The sequence below is a fragment of the Hemibagrus wyckioides genome, linkage group LG02, assembly GCF_019097595.1.
Source record: "Hemibagrus wyckioides isolate EC202008001 linkage group LG02, SWU_Hwy_1.0, whole genome shotgun sequence".
Classification (NCBI taxonomy): domain Eukaryota; kingdom Metazoa; phylum Chordata; class Actinopteri; order Siluriformes; family Bagridae; genus Hemibagrus; species Hemibagrus wyckioides.
In genome coordinates, this window is record NC_080711.1 from 9,433,553 (window position 1) to 9,460,842 (window position 27,290).

Genomic DNA, 27,290 nt, shown 5'->3' on the forward strand with positions numbered 1-27,290 from the left:
ATGATAGGACTGCAAATGGTTTCACATTTTCTCCTTTTTTGATAGGAATAACCAAATGAGATGAGATGATGGCACAGGGTGCGATTTTCTAATATCATCTCAAGGAGTTTTTCCTTGCTACCATCGCCTCTGGCTTGATCATTAGGGTTAGGTTAAAAATTTATACCTTATATCCTGAATTTATGTATTTCTGTACCGCTGCTTTGCGACAATATCCATTGTTAGAAATGCTATTCAAAGAAAATTAAATTGACTTGAATGACAGACTGAAAGACTATATATGAAGACAGAAAGTATTAGATATATAGTTATATAGCAAACAGCCAGGATGTGTGTGATTCATTCTGATTATTGCAAAATCCCTGAAGCTGCACTTCTTCTACAGCACAGTAGATGTGTTTACACAGCAGTGTTCTGTAAGAAACCTAGTATATTCGTTTCAATTCCAGGCTCCAGCCAACTCTAATATGTCTTATTAAGATTAACTGATTAATTGTGCTTAATGACATGAACAAAACATTGTACCAAATTTATATGTAACAACCAATGCAGTCAAGAATGTGTGTTACAGCTCCAGACAAGGAGGGGGGGGGCTGGAGGATGTGAGCAAGGAAGGAAAAAAAAAAGAAGGATTAGCTTTGTATATCTGGATGTACATTATTTAGAACATGTCTGTGCTAAAGCCTGTAAAACGAGCACGTGTTTTTCCCGAGCATGCCATGTGACCCAAGACGAGCAAAGAGTTTCATGCTTGTGTTTATAGCTCTGTAACAAGAGGTGATGGAATGGTTGCTAAGTAACGGCAGCAGTTCCCGAGGATAAATGATATGAAGCAGAGTACACGCGCATGTGTCACACCTTCATTGAAATCCAAGGCCTTGAAATAAAAGACAAAACAAATGGCTGTTCATAAGAGTGAAATCAACTCCACTCTTCGTAGTAAAATGTTACGCAGAGTTAATCTCACCGTCGGATAACACGTCAAAGAATGAGTGATTTTTTTTTTTTTTTTTGAAAGGCATCCTGTTCCAAAGCAGAGTGCAGGAAAAAAAGTTTCTGACACAAGCGACATTTTTCTTTTGTAACATGAGCTATTTTTATGTATACACCAAGTACATGACATCACAGTGACCACACAAATAACAGGCACCGCATTAACATTAACAAACAACCAGACATTAATGCACTATAAAGGAGATAAACAGTGAATAGAAATGATAGATCAATAGTTCTTTTCAGTTCATCTGTCAAAGTTACATCCTTGTGCTACTGCATGCTGCTGCCGTTTTTTTTTTTCGGGCAGCACTCGTGAAAATGTGCAAAACAATATTAATATCTTCTCAGCATGTCCTGCAATTGGAACAAATCCACTGTGCGCTGGCGTTTATGTTCCAGGTTCAGTGTCAATATGGAAAACTCCACCGAACCTCTGTATTCAGAGAATAATAACATACTCTGATCAGATATAAATATATACACACGACATACACAGTATATTATATAGTACAATTCCCATTGGATCTCATTTCATATGGAATGTAGATTTAATCACAGTTATAAAAAAAAAAGAGAGAGACAAAGATACAGATATTAATAATAATGGCTTAACGAAATGCACTGCATCATGGGTTATTGACTGCACTTGGGACCTTATGCAAGGTCAGGTAGGAAAACAGTTTGAGCCAAGATTTCTAGCAAAATAAAATACAGTAATTCCATAGGTAAACATTCCTCAATTGTATACACACAACAGAACTTTTCTATTTGCTTCAGTGTATTGACTTAATAATAGATTTTAAAGAGCAGCTCCAGAGAATTTCATGAAATTTTCATGATCAAAAACTGGACATTAAAGTGTGTTATAGCTTATTTTAATAATGTAAACAAAAATACTGTTCCATTATTAGAATAATTTACAAAACAACAACAACAAAAAAATGCTTGGGGCTATAAGGTTAGCTCATCCGGGGAGTGAAGCTTATTCATTCCCATGGTGGCTTCTTCATTCTATACAAATTTATGCTGTTCAATAACATGCTCCACTTCCTCCACAGTGGAAATCAGACCTTGAAAATGTAAATGTTTTGTCAAGGGCAAAAACATAATGTTTGTTCTAAAGTCATGATCAGCTCCTGGGAATTAAAGGACTCCTTGAGGCTGTTCATTAATTATTTGAGCTGCAAAAATTACCCAAATCTCTATAAAGCTTCTTCTGGCAAATACATATCATAGAGTGTCTTTCCAGGAGCTGGTGGTGAGGTTTGAACATGGAGGTGTGAGCAAAACAGACTGTTGGAGCTGATTTTTCTTAACTGAATTTGCCAGCCGTTGAAAAGTTTTAAATGTGATAACGATGTGTTATGTGGTTAAAAATGAATCATATAATATGAGGCAATCATCCATCCATCCATTTTCTGAACCTCTTTATCTTACACAGGGTCGAGGGGAGCCAAGGCAGGGGGCAACATTGGATGGAGTTGCAAACTCATTGTAGAGAACAATCGCATACTCTGCGAATCAAACCCCCAACCCAGGAAGTGGGAAGCAAATGTGCTAAGCACCCATGCTCCCTATAATAACACCATCATTTTAACACTGATTCAGCTTCTCGCAGGCATTGCAATCAGTTCTAAGTTTGGTTCACATGAGCTGAAGATATTCATTCTGTAATGTCTTCAACATGAAGAATAACAAAAATCTAAAGTGCATATAAAGAAATGAACAAAAACTGATGTAATGCCTGAATGTAACTCTCATTAAAGCAAAGTAAAAAGATGGAATGTCTTACTAGTTCCAAAACCTTTTCTCTTTCCCAATGCATACAAAAACCTTTCTGGTAAATAAAAATATATAATAACTCACAATATTCTTATATTTAAAGTTTAAGTATTTGCTTCAAATAGACATTTCACACCACACAAGCTTTTCCAGTCTCCTCTGCACCTGAGCTTGTCTCAGACACCTATCGCCCCGTTCCTTCCCTCACATGACCTGCTGATGTGACGCCTCACTCCTGCACTTTAGTATGATGGCTGCAGTGCTCGGCCGACTGCTTGGTGACGCCTCCGAACGCTTCTACTTCGCGGCTGGTCCAAGGGACTACATTACCCAGCATGCCTGTGCTGCAGTGGGCTAGTGCAGAAAGCTCTGCCCGAGTCAGCGGCCGGTCCCACATGTTAAACTGAGAGAGGTCACCGAAGAGAGCCCGTGATGCCTCGAAACGAAGTCCACCCTTTGAACCCTGCATGGAGGAGAAGACAGGATTCGGTTTAAAACTAAACATGCTTCTTTTGTTCTTTTTGACATTATTTTAGGGTTATAATTTCAGATCAAAACGCAAGATCAAATAGAATTTCAAATCAAACAGCAAGGAAATTGAATCCATGTCTGCAACCCTGCCCACTTTGGGCACTATAAAGTACTGTCAATGCTTCTCACAGTTAGTCAACAGATTCCAAGCTCCATCACATGAATACCCTTGAGAAACGTCTCTGTGCTCATGGTAACGAGAACAGAAACTTATCAACTATGCTGACTCTCCTGGAAGCCTGATTCCAAATTTAGCTATGTGAAAACAGCAGCATACAAAGCACTGCAAAACTAAAGCACTAATGAATCACACTTCTTTACTTGTGATCATCAAATGCAGCTTTTTCAGTCCGCTTTGTTATCTTTTTTCAGTCTTTTAGGTGTTTTGTAAATCATCATCCGTTGGAGCCTTTTTCTATAGATAGATAGATATATAGATATATAGCTCTCTGAGAGCAGTTAGGGTAGGGCATCATAGAAGTAAAATTTGAAGCAAATACAGATCTACAAAAACACACTAAATAATAAATAGATACACTCAGGTGTGCAGAAATGACAGTGAATAATACATACCATATATGTACAGCATAAGCAGTGTGTTCAGATGTTATACAGTGTTATGGTTCAAGGTAAGAAAAACATTCTTTATGGTAGCAGAACTAATTGATTTTCACTATGGACTCAATTTGTAAAGTTGAGCCCTGGTGCAGTGAACATGAGATCAACCTCTGCTAATTCTGTGTAGTATTTATCCCTGATCAGATCCTGTGCTTTCACGGCTGTGGCCTGGGTTCGATTGCTGGGAAGGGAACAGACCTTTTCAGTAAGGGGTTAATTCTCAGTGCTGGCCCCTTTGCTAAAATGGGAGGGTTGCTCAGGAAGGGCATCTGTTATAAAACCTGTGCCAGATTAAATATGCGAATCGTGTGGTCTGCTGGGGTGTCCCGGAACAAGGACGGCAACATTTCTCGTTGATTAGGAATACAGTCATTCTGCTGAAATGCCTTTAAATTCCCAATATATTTATATCTGCACTTGCGTAGCTCTCGTGTCTGGAAAGATAAGTAACTGTGAGGTTCTCAGCTCAGCTGGCTGTCTTGAGAGCTAGCCAGTATATGACTCACCTGTTCCTGGCCTAGGATGAGCGTTCCTCCAGGACGGCTGTAGTGGCGGGTTGCCAGGTCCTTCCCCTCACCTTTCAGCTTGCCTCCCACGTAGGCGTGCCACACTCCTCCTCTCCTGTTCCAACTGACACACACATGCTGCCAAGATCCAGCCGTCAGGTTCAGATAGAACTGTGCCACCTAGAGGAGGATAAAAGAATGAATGAATATTTCATCAGCATCCTTTCCTCTCAGCATCGCTTAAGGGTAAGCTTAAATACTCTTATACTGATCATAACAAGAGGCTAGGGGGCAGAGAGCGAGACTCATGAATGCCAATTATGTTATTATTTTGAGGATGTGCTGTAATAGAGAATCGCTAATCATTAGCAGGGCTATAACACACTTCATTTTGAACTTCAACTACCAGTTTCAAGGCCAGCAACAACAAGAAGAGGGAAGTAAAAAACAGCAGTGTGATGGTGTGATCATTAACCAATCATCACAGTGATCAGTGGGTAAAAAGCCACTCAATGAGGCCGAGGGGGGTTTTGACTGTAGGTCGTAAACAAAGTGTCATAACTATCGGAACTATATACTCATTCATACTGATCTATCCTAGACACATTACACTGATAGAAGCAACACTAACTAGGTAAAAATGTAAACATAATTTTAATAGAAAATGTGTATTTCAAAAATAAATAAAAAATTACGTTATATAAACACACACATATGCTCCCTCTCTCTCTCTCTCTCTCTCTCGCTCTCTCTCTCTTCTAGAGACTTGTATAAATGTTTCATATGCAATTACAAACAGCTTCATGTAAAGCAACATCATCAAGCCTGCCAAGGCTTTTCCCATTTACTATAGATGCTAAATCTAGAACTATTAAAGGAACCGATTAAGAAACCCATACTGGTTCTATGATAAAGTGTAAAGGCTAAAGAACCATTATTTAAACCATATAGAGGCTTTATGTACATCATGGCACATCAGTGGAATATTCTGGAAAACCTTTCTGGGCAATAAACAGGTTATGTTGTGTGGGCTTTTAGCAAATATTCATTAAAATCCCCAAAGTACTTCTGACTCAAATCCAATATATAACAGAAATCACAAACTCTGTTTACCTCATTTTTGATGATGAGCTCAACAGGGCCATTGACTAATTGCTGCAGCACCAGCTCGTGAGGTTCCTCTGACACGGCATAAGAAACTGCCGTTCCCAGGATGCTCTGCGCAGGTCTGAGCCACATACAGACAGTGAGGGCGTGGAGCATTGGGATTGCTCGTTTCACCACAGCATACACAGAGGTGCTCCTGATAGGAAAAGAGAGTCTGTAACCCTCCGGGAACCTGTTCTCAGACAGACCTGAGAAACAAACACACACACACATAGTCAGTACCAGACCACCACCTGATAATAGAAGTGTATACAGTAAACAAAAAACAGATCGAGATTATTTAATTTGAAATCATTCATGATGAAGCTTCACCCAGGAGGCTTTTATTAAAGTTTCCAAACACTGAGCTCCTCAGTGCTTTACTTATGTTCTAAATTCCTGTTTAAGGAAGCAATTAAATTTTAGTAGAAACTATTAAGAAGAAGCTTTTATTATTTCCGCACACTATATTCCATTACAGCAGAATTCTTTTCCTCACATATCCCAGCTTCTTCTTCTTCTTTCGATGTTGGGGTCAGAGCACACGGTCAGCCTTGGTACAGTGCTATTTGGGAGAGGGTTAAGGGCCTTGCTCAGGAGCCCAGCAGTGGCAGCTTGGCAGTGCTGGGGTTTGAAACCTGATTGTCAACCCAGAGTCTTAACCACTGCCCTAATTATTGATACACTAACAGATTTTGATTCAGAAATAAATTATGAATAACGCAGATATGACAGATTTTGATTCAGGAATAAATTATAAATAGCTAGGGTTGTTAACCACTTCATATCAGTATTTATATGTTTAGCTTTACAGCATGGGAGCTTTATGTCAAAGCCTATGAAATTTTTACTAATGCAACAAAAGACAGGTTTCCCCTCAGCAGATATGAGCACATCACCACATGCCAAATCAATGAAATCAATGAAACCTGATTAAACGTATTTTTTTTCTTGGTGGAGAGTGGTTGATGAAGACATGTCTCTTTGGCCCCTCGGTGAGGGTGAAACAGATATGCAATCAATCCTTTGAATTAAATGTCAAATTTAATTCAACCTTTTCACAAAATATTTTTTTCAAAATCGATCACATGCCTTATTTATGTCAGTTTCCAGCTTTAGAGTTTGATAAATCTCATTCTCTTTACTCCCCTCACTTTTACTCCTTCCCATTTCTCATCCTGTTTGCATCATTTCCCTGCATTTTTCACTGATTTATTTTACCCATCTATATACCCATTTGTTTACTCACTCATACAACCATTCCATTAATCTTCCTCTGTCTTGCTCTCACTCCCTCACCTTGCTCAAGGCTGCTGATTCGTTGATGAACAGCATCCAGTCCGTGGTCAATGTGTTGCTGATGTTTCTGGGTTTCTTTGCGAAGTGCTTTCCTCTCCTCTTCCAGGACTTGCATCTTCCGCTTCAGCTCTCGCTCTAGATCCTCCACTCTCCTCTGCGCAGCGGCTCCCTGGACCGTGATTGGACTTGAGACACCGCCTTTGCCCTTCTGCCCTGACTCTGTGTGGTTGTGAGCCAGTGGAGCCATTTCTGCCTGCAAGAACACTTGTGCATTATAAATGAGTTTTTAAGCCGGGATGCACTGAGTGACACCGAGCACTGATGTTAGATAATACAGGCTTGGTATATGTATAGATTTTAATTTATCTTTCAACCTAATTTATATTGAATTGACCTGAAGACTCAAATCGTGAATATCAACACAGGACACAACTTGTTTCAACTAAAGGTCCAAATTAACACCATTTGGTTTGACATAACACAGTAACAGAAGACTGGGCAGGAAGTCAGCACTGGATCAGTTTCAGAACATGATACCAAACATAATATATATTTAAAAAAAAAAATAAGAAAAGCAGATTAGTACATTTTGGGTGAGAATTTTCACATTTATATTCCCGTTCAACCACACTGCATCATCAGTTTGGGCTGTGGACAGCAAGCACAACAGCACTCTACACTGCAGCAACTCATACCTCTTCCGACCCATGTGATCGATCATGTATGCTCCAGTATTGTGATCAAAAATAAATAAAAAAATAAATAAATAACCCAGATACTCCACTTGTTCAGTCAGCAGTACAGCAACCTATCATTTATTATGTCACTTTTTTTGCGTCCTCATTGATGCAGCTCCTTAATTTATGGTGAGTGATATTGATGTTATTGATCTCCAAACGTGGTTTTAATCACGCAATAGAGAGCGTGCGGCGTGAACACGCGCGCGCTGATGACCGCTGCGGCAGTCCTGCGATCAAGCAACGGGACTGGCGCGAGCGCTCCGGCTCAGCCAATTAGAGCAGCGCGTTTCTAGCGCAGAGCCGTAAATCACCGCCGGCGCGACGCGGAGCAGAAATGAGATGCAGGCGAGCAGCGGGGAGGGGAACTTTGGGGGGGGGATAAAGGGGAAAAAGCGTGATTATCTGCACAGCACGATCGCACACGAATCCCATCAACTGCTCTGCTAAACTGTGCGTTTGCGTAAGGGCGCGCGCGCGTGCGTATATATAAACACCGGCGTTCTGACAGACTGTCCTCCGAACTACACTTTTGCATGCCCGTGCAATTCATTATCCTTCCTCACATAATTTAACATATTCTGAAAATAAGACAAACTATCAGCTAACATGCCACCTGTTGTTTCATGCTAGAATGGCAATAAATAGTACGGCACCCGCAGTTTGATGATGGAAATATAAATAACAGCAAACATTTGATATATGTTTTTTTGCCAAGCTCTAAATGCATACTACAGCAGGAGAGTTAAGACAAACTGGTGTTCAATTTTCACACATTGTTTGCGACAGTATGCTGTAGGGGGCATGATAGACTAATTACATATCCACTACACATGTAACTGTAATATTCTTTACTTTTTTCCCTTTCCCATATCCAGAATATTATTATTATTATTATTATCTTTTTTTCCCCCATAGACGTACATTATAACCAATGTCTTTTCTCTTTTCTTTCTCTTATATAATTAATTGTTTAACATTTTCAGTGGTTGAAATTCTATATTATAATAATTAGATTTTATCGCCTAGGGAACATTAATTATTTTTTTTAATCTGTAAACACGTTAAATACATGAATATAGGCATATAGGCTACACATACTACAGACTATGCTGTTTGCATTCATGGACACTAAATAGAAGATATACGTTTTCAGCAGTGAGATGTGTAGCATTTGCTTTTAAAAAAGTTAACATGCCTCTCCATTATCTAACAAGTGTTATTTAAATAGCAACTTTCTAAAATGGTTTCTATTTAAACCCTTTTTTTATGTATAAGGGAAGCTTTAAGGGATCCTCCATAGGGACACATCGAAGAACTCTTCAGGGTGGTATATGACGGCACGTGAACAAAGAAAGGAAGGCAAATAATATTTTCTCATTAAAAAATATGTATATATGCTACACAGTGATATTACACAAGGATACTGTACTTGATAAGTGTTTACCATCTTGGTCTTCTGAAACACACACTACTAGTTTGTTTGTCTCTGTACCTCCAGTTTCTCGATGCGCTCCTTCATGTGCATGATGGCTCTCTCCAGTTCCCGGACGGTGAGTGCAGGTGCACCTGCGTCGTCCTGCATCATGAGCCCATCTCTGCTTTCCCTTTTCCCAGCCCGCAAGCCCTCGCTCCGGTGTGTGCCGCTTTCGCAGACAGAGAGTTTCCCGGTGAGCTCGCGGATAGTGTGCTGCTCGGCGCGGATCTCCTCCTCTTGCTGCTCCACGGTGCGCCTGAGCTCTTCTGCTGTGGCGCGGAGATCCCCCCATTGATCTCCCGCATACACAGCCTGATCATCCGCCTGGAAGCCTTTCTGTCTACACTCTCCAGCCGGAACCGGAGTACAGATCAGCCTGCTGACTGTTACCACCTGCTGCTCCCCGCCATCGCCACCAGTTCTCACGCCGGTGATCCCGTAGAAGGTTGGAGACTCCGGGCTGTTTCTCTCTCCGCTGCCATGGAGCGCGTCCAACGGTCCTGCGCGGGCCACGGATCCTGACGGTAAGGTGAGGACACTCGAACCCGCAGTCAGGGACTGATTATCGGCGAGCGGCTGTGCGGCGGTTGAGGCTGCGGCTGCGGGAGACGGAGAGCCGCCGTGCACCGCGGCGATGATGCAGATTACGGCTCCGACAAATGCCACCATCCCGGCGGCCAGGATCACAACAATGAACTTCAGGGTGGCGGTTTGAGCAGGCAGGGAATATGAGAAAAGGGTGAAAAAAGACAAAAAAAACCCACAATACTAATTCACCGATTACTCCTTTGATCTTCAGCTATATGGTGTTAATATGGCAGCAGATCAGTAGTGGATTCTCTTCCCTAATGATGCCACCAGTGCTTTCAACGTAGTCTGCTCTCACACAGAAGCCCCGCCCCCCTTTTTCTGCTTCACCGCTACGCAAATCTCTTCATCCTCTTTTGTAGACAAAAGTAATTCAGACTAGTGCGCCACATCGCGTGCACTTTTCATATAATGCTTAGTGCGCTAATATGCCAACATGATCTACCATAAAAACCCTGCTGTGTTTCATCTCCATACAATAAGCTATTATCATTTCACATACAGCAGTCAACACCAGAGTTAGTGGAATGAGCAAAACGCTTAAATATATACTTAATATATACTATCTTGGATACACCTACTCATTCCTGTAATTATCTAATCAGCTATTCGTGTGGCAGCAATGCAATACAGAAAAGCATGCAGATACAAGCCAGCAAAATTGATTTTGACCCCATGGCATGATTGTTGGTGCAAGAAGAACTGGTTTGGGTATTTACATAACTGCTGACCTTTGATTTTAACGCACAGAAGTCTCTAGAATTTTCTCAGAATGGTGCAATAAAGAAAAAAAAAACAGTCAGTTTCACAGACAGAAATGCCATATTGATGAGAGAGGTCAATGGAGAATGGCCAGCCTAGTTTGAGCTGACAGAAAGACTACAGTAACTCAACCACACTGCACAATTGTAGTGAGCAGAAAAAGCATCTCAGGATGATCAAACCTGAGCTACAACAACAGAAGGTCACGTTGGGTTCCACTTCTGTCAGTCAGGAACAAAGAGCTGAGGCTGCAATGGGCACACAGTTAACAAAACTGGACAGTTGAAGACTGGAAAAACGTAGCCTGGTGTCAGGAGCTACTGGGACAATTCCCTGCCAGACCACCAGAGGGGGTGCTGGCAGGTGTATTGCTACATCTACATTTTTTTTTTACAATTCTGGTACTTACATTTTTTGTTCATTTTATACAACTGAGCAATTGAGGGTTAAGGGCCTTGCTCAAGGGCCCAGCAGTGGCAGCTTGGTTAACCTGGGATTTAAACTTACAACCTTCTAATCAGTAGTCTAACACCATAACCACCAAAACCTCTACATCTTGTTTAATGTCATGTGGTTATGTTACGTGTGTTGCTACCTGTTTTCTCTTATTCCTAAAGTGTTGCCCCATTTTTACCTGCCTTTTTGTGTCTGTCTTTTTTAAATCATTGTTTAGGGTCTTATTCTTTATTACGGTCATCTATGTTGAGCCTTTTGTTTCAGTACTGCCTTCATGTCTGAAGATATTTGTGTTATGTTATGTTGTGTTGTTAAGTGTTGTTTTAAGTTAATAAAAACTACTGTTTTATCCTGCACTTGGGTCTGATTGGTGGCGTCTCTCCGAAATCGTGACACCTGGTCTGATGAATCTCAATATGCCAGTATACCTATAGGCACAGAATCTGGTATCACTAGCATGAAACCATGGACCCAACCTGCCTGTGTCAGTAGTCCTGGCTGGTGGAGGTGGTGTGATGATGTACACAATCTCTTTCTTTGCACACATTGGGCCTGTTAATATCAATCAATCATTGTTGAGCATCACAGCCTATTTAAGTTATATTCAAAAATCAGCAGAAAAACTTTCTGGAGTTAATTTAAATGCGATTTTTAATTTTTACAATGTTTTTATTTTTTTTAATTGTTATTCATTTTTATTTATTTTATTTCATTTTTATGTATTTATTTTTTTAAATAATTTTTATTTTAAAATTAAAAGTTTTTTTTTTAAATATTTGACTGTAAAATTGTATTAATACATTTGTAACAGTAACAGTGTATTAATACATTTGGGGGTTATATACGCCGATCATAACATTATGAGCAGTGAAAGGTGAAGTGAATAATACTGATTATCTCCTCATCATGGCACCTGTTAGTGGGTGGGATATTTTAGGCAGCAAGTGAACATTTTGTCCTCCATGTTGATGTGTTAGAAGCAGGAAAATGGGCAAGCGTAAGGATTTGAGAGAGTTTGACAAGGGCCAAATTGTGATGGCTAGACGACTGGATCAGATCATCTCCAAAACTGCAGCTCTTGTGGGGTGTTCCTGGTCTGCAGTGGTCAGTATCTATCAAAAGTGGTCCAAGGAAGGAACAGTGGGCATGGCTCATCGATGCACATGGAGAGTGAAGACTGGTCCGTGTGATCCGATCCAACAGATGAGCCACTGTTGCTCAAATGACTTAAACAGTTAATGCTGCTTCTGATAGAAAGGTGTCAGAATACACAGAGCATGATGGGTCAGGGCTGTTTTGGCAGCAAAAATGGGGACCAACACAATATTAGGCAGGTGGTCATAATGTTATGCCTGGTCAGTGTATATAGAAATATAAATTGCTATGCAATCATAGTCATTATTACTTCTTTGAAATTAGTATATATCTAGACGTTTTCTAACTCCTTGAAGCTATAATCCCCCTTGATTTTAGATACAGAGTTATTTAAATACCATTAAATGTAGCATCAGTTAATATTTCACTATTTTATTAAATGTGAATTAAGTCCCACATTTACATCTCAGGCCATATTGTTGCAAAAGGTGAGGTGCCAAACTGTTTAGATAGAAGATTGATGTGATCAGTCTATTCTGATACATTGCTGAAGACAACAGGAAAGAATGATGGAGCTACAGTGCCAAGTAAACCAATTTTATGCACAGGCACAGAAACAGAGAGAGAAACCTACAATGAGAAAACGAGAGAGAGAGAGAGAGAGAGAGAGAGAGAGAGAGACAGAGAGAAAGCCATAGTGATAGATAGTATAATAAACCAAACTGGGACATCAGTTCTTTGCAACACACATTTTTCGAATCAGTTTTTTTTCCAGTCAGTGCTACGATACTTATTCATTGCTTCACACGCAACCTCATTTTGAGGGAAACTAGATCTCACCGAGCAGAAAGTCTATTTTCAGCAATCCCAGTGCACTGCCAAGCTTTAATTATACTGGCTTTAATAGCTTGCTGAAGGCCACCATTTCATCATGTCACACCCTTAAACATATAAAAGTCACTTGTGAATTCTGTTTCTGCTGAATTCTCATATTCCTTAAGACAGTAGTGAAAGTCACGGATCCTTTCTCATTTATACGATCGTGAAACAGAGGCTAGCTTATTCCTCTGCAGACCAGCATCTGTGGAACATTAACATTCAACTGGTGGACGGAAATGTGCAGACGCCTGAGGCCCAGAAGCTGTTTCATGTTTGTCTGCTGGTGGTTTAGTGCCATCTAGTGTCCAGATAAACACCAACGTACTGGAGACACACACACACACACAGCTCTGTGTGGGAATTCACAGTGAGACTACGGTGAACACACTGAAAGCTTTGCAGCTCTGTCTTGCACAGCAAAACCGCAGAGATAGAAATGATAATATAAAGAAAGAATCTGTCTGAATATATTTTGTGTGTGTGGGGGGGGGATGCTTCTACAGCAGAATCTAAATCAAAGTCTAATGCGTGACTAAATCAACTTTACTGTTTCACTTTACATGTTTGTCATTGACATCCTTTTAAATTGGCTATAGAAATGATAGATATAGAGATCTATGGCTATAGAGAACCATCTTCTTAGCTCCCTATTGTTTATAAAGATTACCTATCATGCCAGTTTAATAATGAGATAAATATCTCCCTTAACTAGTTTGCCAGATTCTGCAATATTCTTATCAGTATTTACTTTTTAGCTTCATAGTATTCTGACTGTTCAGTTACGTACATCTAAAGGAAATGAGGTGTAATCTGCGTGAGAGTGTACCATGCAAGAACAGAAACCTACAAAGTATATCTCAACCCAGCCCTATCATGATCTAACCCTAACCCTGAAATTTGACCCCAATCTAACCTTAAATCCTAAAAATTCGATCTTGACGGAGCTTGTATGCAGCATGTATGTGTATAGCCTTGAAAAAAATCTAAGAAATAAAAAACATGACCTGGATTTCAAAGGATATGGTTTTCATACACTATATTGCCAAACGTTTTGGGACGTCTGCCTTTACATGCACATGAATGTAATATGGAGTTGGCCCACCCTTTGCAGCTATAACAGCTTCAACTCTTCTGGGAAGGCTTTCCACAAGGTTTGGAGCATGAAATTGTCCAAAATGTCTTGGCATGCTGAAGCATTAAGAGTTCCTTTCACTGGAACTAAGGGGCCAAAACCAAACCCTGAAAAACAACCCCTGAATTCAATGATTTGGAGGGGTGTCCCAAAACGTTTGGCAATGTAGTGTACATAGTGTACTACATTTCATCTATAATACATAATATATGGTAGGATTGTAGGAAATAATGACGTGAAGGCTATTATATGAAATCACATTCATACGGGTATAAATATTAATTGTATAGGTTGATAATTGTGATGTTAGCTTTGAAAAAATATTTTGTGAAGCTTTTCATAAAGACATTTATTCAACATGTCACTAAAGCATCTTCATGACTGAGGACTTCCTGGTATCTCTGAAACAAGGTGTCTTAGACAGAAATTAGAGGTTGGCGAGGGAAAAACCGTGTGAACCGGGACTAATTTTTTTGCAAATGTTGGACACACACATACAGTGTGTAATTACAAATGAATAAAAAGCATCACGTGTCTTTCTTTGAGAGAAAGAAGGCTTTCATGGCAAGTTGCTTTGATATAAGTCACTACGGTAAGTGCTGTTACTGGGAAATAGCAACTCGGTGGTGCTGACAGTTACTGATGCATCACCTTACTTGCATATCTCTCACACACTGTAGAATTAACACTAGATTAGTTTACTTGTGTTTCAATGTGACTGCAGACTGCAGCTTACTCAAATCTACCACAATAGCATCCTTAGAGTCTTATTCCAGTCGCGTCAGTTGAATCGTTGGGCCGAGAAGTGGGGGAAGTTTTTAAAGCATCATCACCACACCACACATTTGTTTGCAAAAACCACAATCAAGCATTTATTCAAAGGTTTTTTTTTCTTTTTTCTTTTACAAGCTATCCTACTTCAGAGCAGTAAAAAAAAAAATTCATCTTCTTTTTTTTGCCATACAATTTAAAAAACCTATACAGAATACACCATCAAAATAACATAACCTTTTTACCAAAAAACAAATTACATTTTAAATTATTATCTAAAAAAATCATTCATTATTCAACAACCATTTATCATGTGTCCAAACTCAATACATAATTCAATATTCAAAGGCATTATTTTCATGATTACATCAGCAGAAAGAACACCAAGACCTATAGACAGAAATGTGTACAGCTCCATCAGCGTTAATACTGCAGCACTACAAACAGATAAGGCAGAATCTCTTCTTCTCCATGCCTTCACTCACTCACTCACTCAAGGATGTAAAGCAAAATGTGTAGTTCAAACAGAAATCAGTCATGCTTTATAGAAGAGCTTCATGTAGTTAAAAAAGAAAAAAAACATGAAAGTGTTTTTACATAACACCAGAGCTTGTGATCTACACAGTGAGAGTGTGTCGCATTAAACTCCCATTAAAACATAATGGGCATGAACCTTAATCCAGAGCCTTAATGTCCCAGGGGGCTTTCACACTGACGGTTTATTCCAAAACAGAGCACTGCACAGACCATGCATGAGAAACTGGTAAAGCTGTCATGTGCACCATGATACTGAACCCGTGACCTTTCGGAGGCTGCACTGGACCTGTGCTGTGATAAACGCGAACTCATCCCGGGTCCGCACTTATTCAGGAAGTAACGTAACCTTTTTTCATCCCATGACGGACATCCTTAATCTCTATTCCATGAGTGGGAGGGGAAAATTAGCGAAACCACTGTTAATCAGTTAGATCAGAGAAATTATAAAAATGTGCAGGACACACTCAGGAACCTGTGTGTTAGAGACTCCTTCTTGCATCATGAGAAACCGTTACAATAAAATAAAGAAATAAACTTTTAAATAAACTCTGCAGTGCTTATATCACCAACAGCAAATAAATAAATAAAAGCGAATGGATTTCAGCGCAAATGGAAGTGTAAGAATGATGTAATCATTTCACAGGTAATAGGTTTCAAATCTGTAAAAGGTTTTATGGGCTTGGGTTGTGCAGACTTTCGAGATGCAATCATTTCGCACAAAAAAAAGGGAAAAAGATTTGGCCTCAAATTAATACAAGCATGCCGATTAAGTGCACTAACGATAAACAGGAATCGAATGAACTGATGAAATACGGCCGTCAATCAGGAATCAGTAAAGATGTGAGGGATAGAGGTCATAATAAACGCTTTTCCTGAAGATTTGTGGTTAATCTGGTGCACAGATCTGAAAGCTAGGGTTTGGACAGCAAGCACTGCTCTCAGTATGGGATGATAGGAGTAATTACAGGGGAGGAAACTAGCACTGGGGGGGACCTTTGAGGGGGGTTTGTTGGCAAATGGAAGTTGAAGCCAGGGCCAGTTATTCACCCGAGCATGAAGCAGCAAATTCTTCATTTTGTAAAAGAGCCTGCTTTTCTGTTAGTTTACACAGACGTCCATTTTGTCAGTGCAACACGCTGATGGTGGATTTAAACAGTGCCATTTCAGAATTATTACTTGAATATGTGTGTGTGTTGATTTGAGCAAAAATCCTGGCTGTTTTGTAACAGACTGTCATAGCAGTGTAACAGAAGTGTGTTGTCTCCGTCATATTATACATTGAAGATCCTGCAATGATTGACCAGTGATTAAAGGAAACGATTATGTCCTGCTTGTATCATCATTCATTCAGTGTGTACAGAAACGGCCTCAGTGAGGTCGCTTCCATAAGCATGTTTCACTTATTATTATGATTATTTAAAATCGTAACAGTGCAATTCTAATAAAGTTAATCAAGAGGATGTGCGTCCCTTCTTGTTACAAGTCTCTGCTTTGTGTTTAAGAACATGCTGTCTAGCTGGGAGCTTAGCTGGAGCTTGCCTTTAATTACAACCTAACTGCAGGCTAAGAAAATTATATCAGCATGGGAATGAGATCAAACAGGCCATTTCCTTTACAACTGCCACATGGGGACCAGTGCTGAGTCAGCCATCAGCATCCAGTAAACCTTACTGGATTATCCCCCCCCCCCCCCCCAAAAAAAAAAAAAAACCTGACCCGGGACTGATATCCTGAGATATCCCATATCCTGAAAGCATGCTGTTTAAATTGAAAGGATCATCACTAATTTTCTTTAAGTCTAAATTGTAGAATTGTGTTTTGCATGAAGGTGAAGAAGGATAATGAGAACAATAAAGAGAGATATCAGATATACGTCTGCTTCTTTAAATTACAACCTGAACTTCAAGATGAATTCATCTCATCTAATGTAGTTTTCTGAAATTTGTAATCTCTCTCACCAGAGGGGAGTCTGGATAAATGGTCTGAATACAAAACAAAACAAGAGACTTTAAATATGTATCCCAGCAGTAGACCTCTAAACACTCCAGGGGGGGGGAACCCAAACCAAAACTCAATAAATGATGGAGATAAGGCCGTTATTATTACTACAGTCATAAAAGTGTTAGGTGCTTTCAGCCAGTTAATCATTACACCAGACTCTTCAGTTGGGCAAAAATATTCATATAACCGAGTGGATATCCTCACACACTGCACACAATGATGATGAAAACCAGGAAAAACAAATAAAGAAAGATCACAACAAAGCACATCATGAGAAATGCATTTGTCTGCCTCGAGCTAAAGATGCCGCAGATGTTCGGTGAGGGATCAACATTAATCTTCACCTGGAATAGGGTGAAGAGCCAGTCAGGGTAATGCCCTCTATTCTTCCATGCCCTCTATAGCTTATATTCAGCAGCTGTGTTTACTGAGACAGCACAACCAGCGGCAGATTGGATTCTGCATTTATCTAAAACATGATCGGGCCAGGAACCGCAACAGGCTTTCTTTTTGTCCCTTCGTCTCTACAAGCCGATTTCACGGCACGGCAGTCTAAGAATACTCGCTGACAAGTTTCAAATATGCTTGTGGAGATTAACACCTTATGGGGGAATTCGTTTAAGTGCACTGACTGGTCAAAGTGCAAAATGATCACTGCAGCAGTCAGAATAGTGAAGTGTTATACAATAAAATATAAGAGCTAATCATGATCCAATATGCAAATGCAAGCCAGGAAACACAGTGGATCAGCGAATGTAGGGTTTGGGCCATTTCTGATTTGCATATACATCTAATAAGTAATATGAAATTCATTACCAAACATCTTCACTGTAAAAGGCAGTATGTGTGGCATCTGAGTTCAAAGAGTATTCATTTTTTTTTTTTTTTGGTTGTCACAGTTAAGGGTTTGTCTTTTTTGAAGAAGATAAATTATTGACACAGCAGGGAGAAGAGGCCACTGCTGGTAGTCCAGGAGGATGACAAAACTCTTTAATAGTGACAGTAAGGAGGTTGGTTGTAACGTCCGTAATGACCACGTTGGCACACTGTGCAGCCATCTCCGGATGCCAATCCAGATCCTGGTCTTCCTCCGAGGCCTCCTCGGATATAGGGATTTCAGGAACTTTGGGCTGCCGACGGCCACGAAAGTGTTGGCGCTGTCTGGCTCGCCTGTCGGTTCCATGAGGCACGGAGAGATCCAGAATGTGCTCGTTGTCTTCAGATGAGGATGATAATGAAGAAGAAGAAGAGGAGGAAGAGAACATGGGGGAGGAAGGCATGGCTGACTGAGTCAATTTGGCTTTCGAGTCTGTTATCTGAGGTGTGGATTTGGCAGCGTGTGAAATTTGAGAGTTGGCCTCACCTGATTGGGGTAATTGATTGGGGTGGAATTGGGTTGGAGGTGGGGGATGAGGTTCACTGTCCGAGACCTCTGAGCTTGAAGCAGATTGAGGTGGTTCGACAAGTGCTTCAGGCACAGCTGAGGTCTTGACTTTTGAAGTTTGAGAGGAAGACAGCGATGGGTTTGTACCTGGTTTGTGACTGCTTTGCTCGGCCTTCGGCTTTTCCTCAGAAGGGTCCATTGGATAAGCCTCGATTGGCTTTCTAAAAACTGAAAATCCCGCGCCGCTCATGGGTTGCTGCAGGCACCTAAAAGATACGTCTCCAAACCTCCTGCTCTTCCCGATCACTCTGTTCCGAGAGGGAACTTTCTGGCGCCCAACATGAGACTGATGGCTGGAATTTTGAGTCCTTTTATTATTTGCTGATCCAGTCTTGTCCATCACTTTTAGATTCAAGATCACCCGTCCCTTCTTCACTTCACGAGGTTTGACCTTCCGGTTAAGTATACGGACTGTCTCACAGAAGGGGCTGACTGTAGGACGGGACGAGAAGGGACCAGAAGAACCGATTTGTGGGGCTAAAGGGTCCGGACGGGGCAAAGGCCGCCGTGCCATCCGATGACACCGGTGGATGTCTTTCTTCAGTTTGGGCTGAGCAGCTCCAGACTGCAGCTTAGCATTCGAAGGGCCACTGGGATGGTACGAGGGTGCAGGTGCAGGTGGAGGTGGAGGTTTGGAGGATGGCTGGGGTCGACTAGGTTTAAACTCGAGGACTCTGGGTGAGCTCTCAGCAGCTTGGGCTCGTGACTAAGGAAAGTGATAAAGAAGGTGAATGGGGCATTTTTCACAACAGGTAAATCGAATCAGATTTTAAAACATATATGGCACATTTACCAACCTTCAAAAGGAGTGTTTTAGGCTTCGGCCCTCTCTTTTTTGGTCCGTAAAGTTCTTGTTCTCTTTCTCTGGAGAGAAAAATAAATCTCAGATAAGAAACAGACATCATGTGCATTGTGGAATCATACATTTCACATTATTCCTTACCTCTGTTTAGATGAAATAAAATGGGGGTGGCATATAGAAACACACACAATGTGGTTTATATGGTATAAATTATGATTATAACTTCTAATCCTGCCATAACTTAAGACACTTCAGACAAGAGAATAGAATACTTGAATACTTAATAGCATTACTAATTATTAACGGATTTCTAATCTGTCTGTCCAAACCACTAAAAAGAGCGGTTGCCTCTTAACTTCAAGATTAACTCACTATGAATCAGCTCCCTAGGCTTCACACAACACCCAGACTGCTTTGTGGAGAGTCAATGACTGACTTCTTTCTGATGATACTGGTGCCATCAACATTCTTATTCTATCAGCTCTATTGTAGCCTTTAATGACCGCTATTAAAAATCGGCTGTCCAATATTGCTTTTGTAGCTCCAGTATGGCTAATGTTTGGCCATCTTTTTTGAATTCCAATTCAAAACCTTCTGTAAACATAAATCCTTTATTGCCCTGGAACACAGGGCGTCCTTCATGGACTCAAGATGGTCTTCATGGTCCTCATTCCTTCCCATTTTACTCTATATAGTATGGTCTAAGATCCCAGTACTAGGCCCAGCAAAGCTCTCCCTCCCACCTTGTTAACCAACCGTCTAAAAATCAATCATCGGCAGCTTTCTGAAATTTAATCCTGACAAACAGAAATTCCCAAATTTTTCGTGGACATAGAAGCTGTAAGCAGAAAATGCATTTGCATCTACTTGAGTCAGGCTTTCATAATCTTAACCCTTTATTATTCAAACTCAAAATACACAGTATGAGATGCGGTGAAATGCTATAATCGTCTGTCTGTGCCAAAAATATACCAAAAACTGAATTTCATATACAGGTTGGAAAAGGGAAGAAAGTATATGGTAAAATATTAAAATGTACAGAATGAAGGCAGAACAGTATGGTGATGTTGAACTGATTCAACTGTACAAGTGTGCCAATTTACTCTAATTCCCTCTTTATTGGCATTTCTGATAAAACTCTATACATAACTTTATCTACTTACACATACCTTAGTAAACATAACACCAAACACTCAAGCAATTCTATTAGATACCTATTTCACAGATAAGTCAGTAGACAGCCATGCCTCATCTCCATTTCCTCCCCAACCTTATACACCAACCATCTTGGGCCTACCAATACCGTTCTACCAGAGGTGTGAGTGAGGGTGCATAGCGGCATTCTTAGGTGGTTGACTGTTTTATGACTTCCTGCAAGAATCATTCATATTGTTATCGTCTTACTCATACAGACCACTTCAAACACTCTTCCAACAGCCATAACGGCAATGAGAGCACACTCATCTCTGCTCACAATAGACACCAGAGTTCAGAGTGAGCAAGAGCAACTTCCCTCGACACATTTTCCTCTACATGATGATACTGCACTTTCACCCAACACCACTTATGGCAGATTAATGAGACCAGTGGGTGTGCTAAAAAAAAAAAAAAAAAAACCTGCATAATAGAGACTATAAAGTTTAATTTTCCCTACACCTACACAAAAGATATATTTTCTATACTAGATTTTCCGAGGGCCAAATGTTAACAGAGACTTTGCTAGGTTTTGTTTTTTGATGGCATTGTGTTTTAATCACTTTACTCAAATCATACATTTATGATATTCCACAATTTCTATTTCGTCTATTTCTTTTATTTCGATTTTAAATGCCTTCCATTTAGTTAAAACTTCCTCATGAAGCCATCGATTTTCTGACATGCACCAGCCTCTTTTTCAGCAAACACCCCTACAACACCACCCATGCTTTCACAGCTGGGAGGATGTGTTTGAAAAGCCCCACCCTTTTTCCTTCACACACACACACACATATACATATACATACATACATACATACATACACACACACACACACATTATATATATATGAGACATCTTTTCAATTAAAAAATCACTTCATATATATATATATATATATGTGTGTGTAATATATATGTAATATATTATATATGTGTATATATATGTTTTTTATATGTATATATGTATATATATATATATATATATACATATATATATATATATACACACACACACACACACACGTATATATATACATATATACACATATATATATATATGTGTGTGTAATATATATGTAATATATTATATATGTGTATATATGTTTTTTATATGTATATATATATATATATATATATATATGTGTGTATATATATATATATATATATATATATATATATATATATATATGTGTGTGTGTATATATATATATATATATATATATATATATATATATATATATATATATATATATATATATATATATATACATATATAAAAAACATATATACACATATATAATATATTACATATATATTACACACACATATATATATATATATATATATATATATGAAGTGATTTTTTAATTGAAAAGATGTCTCACACAGTGACACTGTTAACACAGTCTCTCTTGGAAATGGAAAAAATGCACAATATTTTCAGCAAACATTGATGCATAGTTACTTCTTATGCCATAAATTGAACAAAGATAAAAAATAAAAACATTATTGTGGCACTGTGCAAAAGTTTGGGCACCCTACATAATCAGTACTTAGTAACACCTCCTCTGGCAGATATCACAGCTTGCAAACGCTTTTTATAGCCAGCTAAAAGTCTTTCAATTCTTGTACTTGGGATTTTCTCCCATTCTTCCTTGCAAAAGGCTTCTAGTTCTGTAATATTCTTTGGTCGTCTTGCATGCACAGCTCTTTTATGATGTTTAAATCAGGGGACTGTGATGGCCATTCCAAAACCTTCAGCTTGTGTCTCTTTAGGTATTCCATAGTGGATTTCGAGGTATGTTTAAGATCGTCCTGTTGTAGAAGCCATCCTCTTTTCAGCTTCAGCTTTTTTACAGATGGTGTGATGTTTGCTTCCAGAATTTGCTGGTATTTAGTGGAATCCATTCTTCCCTCCACCCGTGCAATGTTTCCTGTGCCACTGGCTGCAACACAACCCCAAAGCATGATAGATCCACCCCCATGCTTAATAGTTGGCAAGGTGTTCTTTTCATGAAATGCTGCTCCTTTTTTTCTCCAAACATGCCTTTGCTGATTGTGGCCAAAGAGTTCTATTTTAACTTCATCAGTCCACAGCACTTGTTTCCAAAACGCATCAGGCTTCTGTAGATGTTCTGTTGCATACTTCTGACGTTGGATTTTATGATGGGGACGCAGGTAAGACCTCCACAGTTCCCCTGAACTGCCATCTCTTAATTACATTTCTCACTGTGGAAACTGCAAGCTGACAACGCTTTGCTATCTTCTTGTAGCCTTCTCCTGCATTGTGGGCATCAATAACTTTCATTTTCAGAGTCTTACACAGCTGCTTAGAGGAACCCATGGTTGTTGAGTGTCCGCAAGTGTGTGCACAAGGTTTGAAGAGTCAAAGTATTTGTAAAGCTTTGAAATTGGCATTTACTAATGACAGCTGTTGCCATGCATCAGATCTAACGAGCTGATTAAGGTCTGAAACCTTGTAAAAAGAATCTGAGACTCTGGAACTCTTAGAGTGCCCAAACTTTTGCACAGTGCCATAATAATGTTTTTATTTTTTATTTTTGTTCAATTTATGGCATAAGAAGTAACTATGCATCAATGTTTGCTGAAAATATTGTGCATTTTTTCCATTTCCAAGAGAGTCTGTGTTAACATCTTTTCAATTAAAAAATCACCAAAATCTGTTATTTATCAAGGGGTGCCTAAACGTTTGCATAAGACTGTAGTTACATTTTTTTTTTTATGTGATGAGAGAAGACTCCCCAAAATACTCCAGTCTTGAGAAGCTGGAGTAGGGGGTCTTAAGCCATGGTGATGTAGGACTACCTTAAGGGTTGATGTAGATGTTTGGCAGCTTTAACCACCAACTTTTTAAACAGTTCCTTTGTTGTCTAGTGGAACCTTTCAGACCAAATTTCATTAATCACTGGGAGTTTATGTGTGTCTTCTTCTTGAACAATGCAGTGTCTGTGTGGTCCTAAGATACACTTGATAATACAGGTACTCCTGGTACCTTCAAGTTGTTTGGAAAAGGAGGAAATAAACTTGTGGAGGTCCACATTTTGTTTTTTCCTCTTACTATAGGCTTTTTATAGCAACAGGTACACTCCTGTTAACTCGTAATAAAGACAAATCGCCAATCAAAACAAAAATTCCAAAAGCTATTAGATTGATTTCTGGAATCAAAGAGCTAGTCAACTTGGTGTATGTAAACTTTTGATCCACTGAAATAAATCTGTCTCTAGCCAACTGCTTAAAAATGACCACTGATGTGAATAGCCTAATTGACCTGCTAAAAGAAATGCAGGATGACAGGCAATGTCTGGAGACTGAGAGTGAATATATTTAACATAGGTATATGTATAACTTTTGCCTTTAAACGTACTGTAGTATAGGTTTTCACACTACTGATGTGATGTTGGCACCATAACCAATATCGTCTGTTCCAGATAGGTGTCTCTTTGACACTTGATCACAGCGTCAAACTTGTATAACTACTCTCACAGTCAGACTGATTTAGGGCATTTGTTAACTATGACACACTGAGATAGATGTGTGGGGGTTCAATCATCCATCTTCACTACTTTATTCCGTTTTGTGCAGTTTCACTAACTAAGCTGTTTATTGCTTAAAATGGCCCGATAATATTAAGACAAGTGTGGACAAAAAAATTGGGATTGGAATTAATGAACTTGCAACACTGGGAAGTTATTATTCTGTGTATATTATAATCCAGATTGGCATTCGAAGTATGATATTTTTTCCATATTTATCCATACTGAAAAAACAAAAACAAATAAAATATCTAGACATATCCACAAAAAGGCAGGGTTTTTGCAAAAATGTATTTGCCATGCCACTGATCTCTTTATTATTTTTGATATTAAATACTGACAATAAATCACTGAGCTTTAGTCAACTACTGATATTGATCTCCTCACAGTAAACAAGCTGACTCTCTGGAAACTTCTGTCTCCAGGTTATATACAACATAATACAAATACGATGATACACATCTGCAGTTCGGTTACACGAAAGTATCTGTGTTGTGTCAGTCAATGCGACATGCACAGTGTATAAACAACGCATCCTCGGATCCGGTGTAGTCAAATCCGATCGGACAACAGTCCACTGATCGGGCTGAAACTAACAACCTGAACTTAAGACATAAACGTGCGGAATTCCACAGGCGAACCGTAACAGGCCACTTGCTCCATTGCATGTTATGTTCCCACTACAAATCCTAATACATGCTTATTACATACAGGTTTAAGAGAGAGGTCTGAGAATCCAACTCACTTCTGTTCAAAGGCAGCAACAAGGCGATCATCAAGGATGTTCTCCTCGGGCTCCCAAGTGCTGTACCTACAAACACCCAAGAGAAGGAGTTATTTTATATACACATGTTGTGTACTAACAACTGGATAACAACTCTGAAATCTTCATATCACTTACTTTATAGCCCAGCCTTTCCATTTCACCAAGTACTCCATGCGTCCCTGGAATGAAAACAAAAGCACATGGGGAAACAGGACTATTCAGATCTCTAATACATCACTTACTTCCAGACGAATAAACACAAGCAGCAACAAAAATAATGATAACGATAATATACGTTATATTTTAAAAGCAGACTAGACTAGTTGTAAGCTAGTACAGTTCACGAAAAGGTTTATAGACAGCCATGATATTTGCAGGGCTTTTCCAACAAAGGGGGTTCATCAAAAGATCTTTGGTTAGAAATCGATATACAAGTTATACGAGTTAAGGTTATTCTTTGCTTGAAATGAGCCCCAGCTCTGTCTCCAGCCCAGGCAGACTGCTCTTTGTCAAAATTAGCAAGTCGGGCAGACACAAAACAGCTGTCTCCGTCTTATAGGCTAACGCTAGCCTCCCTCTCTCTCTCTCTCTCTCTCTCTCTCTCACACACACACACTCACACACACAGCTAGCCTGCTGGCTAACGCTTTCTGCATCATAATGCATTGCACAATTAACACAACATGAGCACGGAACACAACATCTAAAGCACTGCGAGTACACATTTAATCAAGTTTTGTTTTTTTTCCCCTACATAAACAAACACAAAGCTGGGCATATAGATGCTTTTCATGAACCGCACCTAAAACACGGCATTGTCACTGAAATGAATTCACTCAGTGTATATGTGTGTGTGTGTGTGTGTGTGTATGAGAGAGAGAGAGAGAGAGAGAGAGAGAGAGAGAGAGAGAGAGAGCAAAGTTTAATCGCAGGCCGCAAAACGCCCCGAAATTGAAAACGCTCTAACCTTGCGGACACGCCGCTTCAAGATGGCCTCGGCGGCAAACACGCGGTCCCCCGCCGCTGAAAGCTCCATAGTATGGGACAGGAGGCGACGCTCTTGCCGGTGAGGAGACGGAAAGGAGCCCCGCTGTGATCGGGGAAAACAGAAGCAGCAGACAGCCGCGCGCAGCTCGTCCAGTGACTATTGGCCGAAGCTGTCACGTGACCCTGAGTAGGGGAATGCTGCAGCTAGGAGACAGCAGGCGGAGCGTAAGGCTGTCAATCATGTCTGCACTCCACCAATCCGCTTTGAGCCTGCTAAATCGTGGCGGCTGGGCCGAACATATGCTAAAGAGTCATTGGGGGGAATTTCGGGAATATTATTGGGAAGGTTTTGAATTCCCACATTTTTTTATGGTCATTATTAAAACCCCAAACACGTGACACATTTCAGGAATTCTTAAAGCTTTGACTATCAACATTCTAAGAAAAAAAAAATATATATAACATTTTCACATGAAAATTTCTTCTTTATCACAGGATCTGTAACCACAAATGTTTTTAATTAAATTATTAAAAAATACATTTTACTATATTGTGTGTTTGTATTTTAATAATTTGTGAACTATGATGCTATTTTATAGATTTTTTTTAACAATGTAAACCGCTTTCCCTGAACATAACGGAGAATCTACCTGAGCAAACAAATTAATAAAATTTATGTATTAATAATGAATTGGTACATAAACAAATTCATAAATTAAATGTAAAAATAATGAACAATTATCCCAATGCATTACAATGTGTTCTATATTAGCCTATTCATCTTAGTCTTTTCAGTCGTATGTATAGAAATAAGCAAACAAAAATATAATCACCATTTGTAAAGAGAAATACTGCTAAGGTTTTTAAATGGCAGCTCTCATTCATGTAAACACCACACTTGCATATAATCTCTGATTAAAGGAGGTCACTGTTATATTTACTGTTCTTGTATTAAAAGTGGATCGGTTTTTACATAATGTAAGATCAAATGAAATCAAGAAGAATCAAAAATTTCACCCACAGAACGAAAAATATAATCCTGTCCGATCACACTGTTCATAAGTGCAATATTGTTAAGTGCAATAACTAGCTGCTATTTCTTTATATCTCAACTGAACAACCCCATCTGATCAGGTAGTCAATATTTGTACTTCTTTTTTATTTTTTATCCTTTTTTTTTTTGTTATTTTCTTCTTTATTACACCATAAGGAGAGACACTTAATTTC

The 27,290-nt window shown here is 39.4% G+C and overlaps 1 protein-coding gene across 1 annotated transcript; it reads right to left on the bottom strand.

The window, feature by feature from the left end:
• Window positions 1-1,071: 1,071 nt before the first annotated feature.
• Window positions 1,072-26,221, bottom strand: cbx6b (chromobox homolog 6b). The gene is made up of 11 exons (XM_058417121.1): window positions 26,044-26,221; window positions 25,212-25,255; window positions 25,056-25,121; window positions 19,555-19,621; window positions 18,222-19,463; window positions 17,271-17,294; window positions 9,111-9,860; window positions 6,879-7,131; window positions 5,547-5,788; window positions 4,434-4,613; window positions 1,072-3,241 (listed from the first exon to the last, which is right to left on the bottom strand). Exons 1-11 carry the CDS (start codon window positions 26,110-26,112, stop codon window positions 3,008-3,010), a joined length of 3,171 nt encoding a protein of 1,056 aa, XP_058273104.1. The 5' UTR covers window positions 26,113-26,221; the 3' UTR covers window positions 1,072-3,007.
• Window positions 26,222-27,290: the final 1,069 nt, after the last annotated feature.

Coding starts and splice junctions, on each gene's coding strand:
- cbx6b (XM_058417121.1), bottom strand. CDS start 26,112: ATGGAGCTTTCAGCGGCGGGGGACCGCGTGTTTGCCGCCGAGGCCATC. Junction 25,256..26,043: donor TGAAGCGGCGTGTCCGCAAG/GTTAGAGCGTTT, acceptor TTTTCATTCCAG/GGACGCATGGAGTACTTGGT. Junction 5,789..6,878: donor AATCAGCAGCCTTGAGCAAG/GTGAGGGAGTGA, acceptor TTTGTTTCTCAG/GTCTGTCTGAGAACAGGTTC.